The sequence below is a fragment of the Rousettus aegyptiacus genome, unplaced genomic scaffold (assembly GCF_014176215.1).
Source record: "Rousettus aegyptiacus isolate mRouAeg1 unplaced genomic scaffold, mRouAeg1.p scaffold_m13_p_5, whole genome shotgun sequence".
Classification (NCBI taxonomy): Eukaryota; Metazoa; Chordata; class Mammalia; order Chiroptera; family Pteropodidae; genus Rousettus; species Rousettus aegyptiacus.
In genome coordinates this window covers 80757585-80763921 of record NW_023416308.1, presented here as the reverse complement: position 1 = coordinate 80763921, position 6337 = coordinate 80757585, and the positions used below count along the sequence as shown (strand labels likewise).

At 39.5% G+C, this 6337-nt stretch overlaps 1 protein-coding gene across 3 annotated transcripts in view; it reads right to left on the bottom strand.

Annotated features, from left to right (window-relative positions):
• Positions 1-1225: 1225 nt before the first annotated feature.
• Positions 1226-6337, bottom strand: part of NLRP14 (NLR family pyrin domain containing 14) — a 31696-nt gene continuing 26584 nt past the window's right edge. For all 3 annotated transcript variants that reach the window (XM_016123054.2, XM_016123053.2, XM_016123055.2), the window contains 2 exons: positions 2092-2262; positions 1226-1414 (listed from right to left, as the gene is read on the bottom strand). In XM_016123054.2, coding sequence (XP_015978540.2) covers positions 1279-1414; positions 2092-2262 — 307 coding nt within the window. In that variant the 3' untranslated portion in view covers positions 1226-1278. The remainder of the gene's footprint in view (positions 1415-2091; positions 2263-6337) is intronic.

Here is a 6337-nt window from a genome sequence, read left to right as displayed (position 1 = left end):
TCCCATGAAAGAACTTTTATCTTCTCTGCTGAAGAGACCACATGGAGAAGCCCTAAGACTAGAGGGAAGAGGGGCCCAACCCAGCCCAGCCTTCCAGCCATCTTCTCCAAGCCACCAGGTATGTGATTAAAGTGAACTTTGGGCTTCCAGAGCAACCTGGCTGTCAACTGAATACTATCAAGGGACTCCAGGTAATGTCATATGTAGCATAGATGCTTAGTTAAGCCCTTTCTGAATTCTAATCCACCAAGTTATGATGTATAGCAGCAAAGTGGTTATTTTTTTTTTAAGCCACTAAGTTTTGGGATGGTTCTTACATAGCAATAAATAACCAAAACATTCTTTTACAGAAAATTTCACTGTGCTGTGTTTGTCAAAGGAACCCATTTTTAGCTTTAAACCCAATAGTAATCTTTATATCTCCTTATATCTTCACAATAGGCTATGGAAAATGTTCATTGCAGAGGTGGACTCCCATATCTATTAAGACTAGCGTTCTAAAACAGAGGTCCCCAACTCCCGAGCCACGGACTGGTAGTGGTCCATGGCCTATAAGAAACTGGGCCACACAGCAGGAGGTGAACAGTAATGTGAGTGAACGAAGCTTCATCTGTATTTCCCCAATGTAGCGTCACTGCCTCAGCTTTACCTCAGATCATCAGGCATTACATTCTCATAGGAGCACTGGTCTCTGGTGCCAAAAAGGTTGGGGACTGCTGTTCTAAAACATTACTGTACCAAAGAATTGCCTAGGAAATTATTTAAAATGCCAGTTCTTAGGGACTCTCACCCAGATATTCTAATTCAGTAAGTCTAGAATGAGGCTCAGGAATCTGCATTTTAAGAAATGCCGAAGTGATTTTAACACTGGTGGTCCCATGAACACATGGAAAAGCATTCCAAAACATACCAGAGATGGTAAGGCTGTGAAACTAAGCCATGGCAGTGGGAATGGAGAGAAAGGAAAACAAAGTGCTTTAACATAATCTTCCCTGGCCACATCCTCTGGTCTTATTTCAAGGCTTCTCACATCTGGATTCTTAAGCTCTGCATCTAGTTAAAAACATCTTGGTACACTTTTCACAGAGCTTTATGATTTTCATTTTATTTTAGCCTCTAAACTCCTGTATGAGGTAGAAAGGACATTTTACATGGAAGTGATTAACCTGTATCTAACATATCAAATGCAATATGTCTTGGCATAGAATAAGCTAAGAGCATCAGGCCTTGTCATTCTGAGGTCTTTATTTTACTTTTTTAAATATCACGTTCTTCAAATCAGAAACACTGCCACCAGGAACCATCTTCTTCAGTATGAACATTACAGTCATGCTTAATGAGTAGGTGTGGATTGCTAACTTGTACAGCTTCCAGCAGTTTCTGGGCTTCCTCATCAAATGCCTCTTTGCACAACCTGAGAAAACAAGGGAACATCTCTTCTTGCACTCAATTTTCCTACAGCCCCTTACTTTCTCTGGGGAATTTACTTCGGGGTTAAAAAACTTCTGTTGAAGTAAGGAGAGAATCTTAACATGGCTGGGGAGTGGGAAAGGAAACAGAGATACACTGAGGGAGATACAGCAGTTGAAGGAAAATGGAATACAAAAGAGAAAGAGAAATAGATTAAAAATTAAAAGGATTCTCCAAGAGCCTTGTTCTGGTCAAATAGTACTACTAATGATGACAATGAAAACAGCTAACACATACATTGTTTATTTTATGTTAGGCACTGTTCTAAAGACTGCCTGTATTGACTCAGGCAATTGATCTTCACAATAAGTCCTTTCACCCATTTTTCCAATAAGAAACCAAAACACAGAGCTTGGGGACTAGTGCAAGTTCAAATATCTAGTTAAGTAGCAAGGTCGGAATTCAAGCTCAGGTAGTCTGGCTCTAGAATTTGTGGCTCTTAACTACTATGCTACATTATGTCTCTTGAAATTCTATGCTCTACGGGAGAAAACAAGTAAGAGCCTAGAAAATGCCCAAGGATCCACAGTCAGGTTACTCCTGAGGCCTGCAATAAATGAATGGCTCCCCAAATCTCTCATTCCAGAAAACTTTCCTCTTAAGAAGCCAATGATGACTTACCCTAGAACTTGTAGTTTACATTCAGGAGACCTCAAGACTTCACATAACTTCATAATTCCTTCACAACCTAAGGTATTCTGTGTCAGGTTTATTTTTGTCAGTTTTTGGTTGCTGCTAAGAGCAGAGGAGAGATCCTGACAACAGAGAAAGGTCAAACCACAGTATTCCAGCCTGCAAGGAAGAGACACTTCAGATAAAGTTAACTTTATCCCATGACAGAAAGCAAGCAAACTTAAGAGATCATTGAGCTAGGAGTGTAGGGTAACTCCAGAAGCTTAAAAAATGAGCACAATTAGGGTGGATTCAAGGAATATGAGTACTTGTTCATTATTACTAGATATTTATAGACTGAATATATCCCCTCTGATATTATGAATTACAAATTCATAATTATAGTCCAGAGAATAAAACATGGAAGCACACTAAAGAAAATTAAAAGCAGGTGAATCCTTGAACAGCATTAAAAATACAGCAACAAAAGTAGATTTTAGAAGTATGGTATCGAATGTTTAAATAGCAAGGTATATAATGAGGTCTTTAGTATCATGCCATTTATGTAAATAAAAATGCATACACCAAAAAACATTACATCTTTTACAAGGATACACATAATCCTATGGCAAATTTCAAATGCATTAGGTCCATTGCCTATTAAGTGGAAAGGAGAACAGTTAATGGAGATAAATTAACCAACTAACCAACTGACAATCAATTGTAGGCTCTGGAATAAACCAATGATAATACAATACCATGAACTAAGGAAGTGTATTATACTCAACCTTCTGTACCTGATGGTTCCCCCAACCAACTAAATTTAATTTTCACCTCATGTTTATCTGTCCATTCGACAACTGAGTGTCTATATAGGTACTGAATATAAAAAACTTTTTTAAAGTTGTTGCCTACATGGAACACACATGAACATAGTAGAGCAATAATCCCATTAATTATGATGTAAAGTACATAAATATCACACTAAATAAACCTTAGGGTAAAAAAATTATAAGACAAAAGATTATCAAGAATTCATCAGGAGACACAATCATTCTAAACTTCTAGTCACTAGTAACAGTCTCAAAATAAAAAAAAAAAACAAAAAACTAAAAGAACCACAAAATGAAAGACACAGATCTTCAGTAATAAAGGAGATTTTTAACATTTTTTACAATAATTGAATTATCTGGGAAAAAAACACTAAAAATATAATTGATTCGAACAACAGGATTAACAATCTGAACTGATATGAAATACTGCAACCAACAGCTCTTCATATTCTTTTCAAGTGCACTATCAAACACATAAAAATTGACTATATATTGTGCCATGAAGCAAATGTCAACATATTTAAAAGAACTGAAATCATGCACAGTATATTCTCAGACTACAATGCTAAAGAGTAAATATAAAAAGATAACAAGAAGATGGGATAGAAGAGATCAAATATGTGGTAATATTAAAGAATTTAAAAGATTAAAATAAAAATAAAAAGATAACAAGAAACCCCTCTTATGTTTGAAAATTAAAAGATACACTTTAACCCATGGGTTGAATAAAAAAATTATAAGCACAGTTAAATATTTCAGACTAAAAAATAAAAACACTGCGCATAATAGTGAAACTTGTAGTATAAAGTTAATGCAATGATTTAAAGGAAAATCATAACTTTAAGTCTATCTTGGAAAAGAAGAAATATTTATGAGCTAAGCACCCAACTCAAAAATTTATAAAGAGTGATAAAATAAACTCGACAAAAATAGAAACAAAATAAACAATAATTAATAAAACATCAGTAGATATCTAAATCACTGTATAATTCAGAAATTAAACAGATAAATACTAATAGACACTTACCAATAAGTTTTAAGAGGTGAAAGCATAAGAATACTAACTAAAAATTAATAAAACCTACATAAATTTAGTTTTTAAAAATTGAATCAGAAATCAAAAGTCATACAAAGGAAATTTCAGATCATATAGCTTCACCAGAAATTTCAACAAAGCTCAAGAAAGAAATAATTCCAATCTTATGCAATCATATGCCAAAACACACACCTGACTGGCTAAAATTTTTTAAATTAAGTCTGACAAAATTGGCAAGAATAGAGAATAGGAACTCTTACACACTGGCAGCCATAGAATAAATTAGTGCAGTCCTCTTGACTGATCTGATAAATTTGAAGACATATATTCCCCATTAACAAGTCTACTTCCAACTATTTATGCTAGATAAGATAAACGTGTATGCAGGTGCCTCATAATTTACATATTAAGATATTTATAGCATCACTAAGTTATAAAAGAAATAAAAAAGACCTCAAAGTCTACTTACAACAGAATGGTTATTATAGTTTTTGGTATAGTCCCTCACCAGAATCTTTTTACAGCAATAAAAATGAATTAAGAGATTCCGAGGAAGATGGTGACTAGGTAAAAGCAGGGTTCACCTCCTCCCAGGTCTGCATTGAAAGTACAACCAAATTATAAAATAATCGATGTGGAGAATCACCTGAAGTCCAGCTCATTATAATATGTATATCTGATAATATAAAGAAAGAGCCACATTGAAGCCAGTAGGAGGGGAAAAATCGTGAATTGGCCTGGACCCACACCAGCACTGCACTGGTAGAGGATCACCGAGAGGGAGAGCGAGGCTGCAAAGGCTCCCCTGAAGGGAGGAGGTCATGGCCTTAATTGGGTGCTGCCCAGCCCAGGGAAGAAGAGTCTCCAAAAACTCTGACTGTAAAAACCAGAGGAGCCTCTGTCTGTCTGGGTGAGACAGAAAAAGACTGAAACCCTAAACACCCTTTTGAAGGACCCACACACAAGCTTTCTGACCTGCGGACACTCATCCAGGACACCAGCAGGTGGGTCGGAGGCTCACACAAGATTCATACACAGGAAAGACTCTGTTACCTGGTGCCAGAATGAGGGCTGGGTGAGCAGCTACTATTGTGCCTTAGTTGGGCCCCTCTACAGGGCAATCTACAGACCAGGCTAGCTCAACTGGATAGTGCAGATCCCTCCCACAGGGCCATTACAAAGCGCTAGCTCAAGGTCAGCTGCCCCACTCAACCTGCAGATTGCCCAGGGCTTTTATCACTGGATGGCTACCAAGCCCTGTTTCCACTCAGAGCCAAATACTCGCAGCTGGCAGCCAGTGCTGTGAGCATGCATTTCAGAGACTTTTAGGCAGCTCTCTGCTGCTAGCACGAACTTGGGTGGATCTCATGGAACTGCAGGCCAGTCCCAGATAGCATCTGGTCTTGCCATGATCTGGGACTTTTGTGGGAACACAGGGTTACTGAAGTTGCAGCAAGACTGAAGCTATATTGATTTGATGGTCATTGTCTCCCTGAGACCTGGCCCACCCGACCCACAAATTGCCCCAAGCAGTCCATTGACAGTCAACTGCTACCACCCTGCCCCTCACCCTGGGTATCCCAATCCACACTGACAACAAAATTTGGCTAGCACAGGGTGGGCACTGAATGGAAATCAGTTGCAGGCAGATCTCTGCTTCCTGCAAGAGCTGTGATGTTACATGGGGGTTTGCAAGGGTCTATAGGACCGCACCACATGACAGCTGGTCTCACTATGATCTGTGACTATAGTGGGAATGCCCAAAAACAGAAGTTGTAGCAAAACTGAGGCTGTTTTGGCCTGACAACCCTTGTCTCCCTGAAATCCCACTTCACCCAAGCCACAAAGTGCCTGCGGCCCAGTGACAGGCAGCCTCCCCTGCCCTGCTTTTCTCTGGGGTTGTGCATTCTGTGCAGGTGACAATCCTTGGCTAGCACAGTGAACACATTCTGGGGAAAACTGTGTGGAAGATCACTGCCACCCGTACGAGCTACAATATCTCTTGAGGGGATCTCAGGGGTCTGTGGGACTGCCCCAGACAACAGCTTCTCTCCTTGTAGTCTGTGATCTGTGCAGACACAGAAATTGCAGAAAACTGAGGCTATTGGCCTGATGGCCCTCGAGTCCCTGAGCTCCTGCCCCATCAATTATACAAAATGCCTGCCATACGTTGACAAGCAGCTGCCCCTGCTTTGAGGTGGTACGTTTAGGCCTAAGGTGGGCAGTGGCTGACCTTGCTACAATTGGAAACTTGTACAGGGAGCCATAGAGACAGCGCTTGTATGTAAACTGACACTGCAGTGGCAGGGGGAAATTTACTCAATAGATTCAGTAGACCCCCGGGGTCCCTGCACCACCCAACATGCATATCACTCAGAAGCTCTTC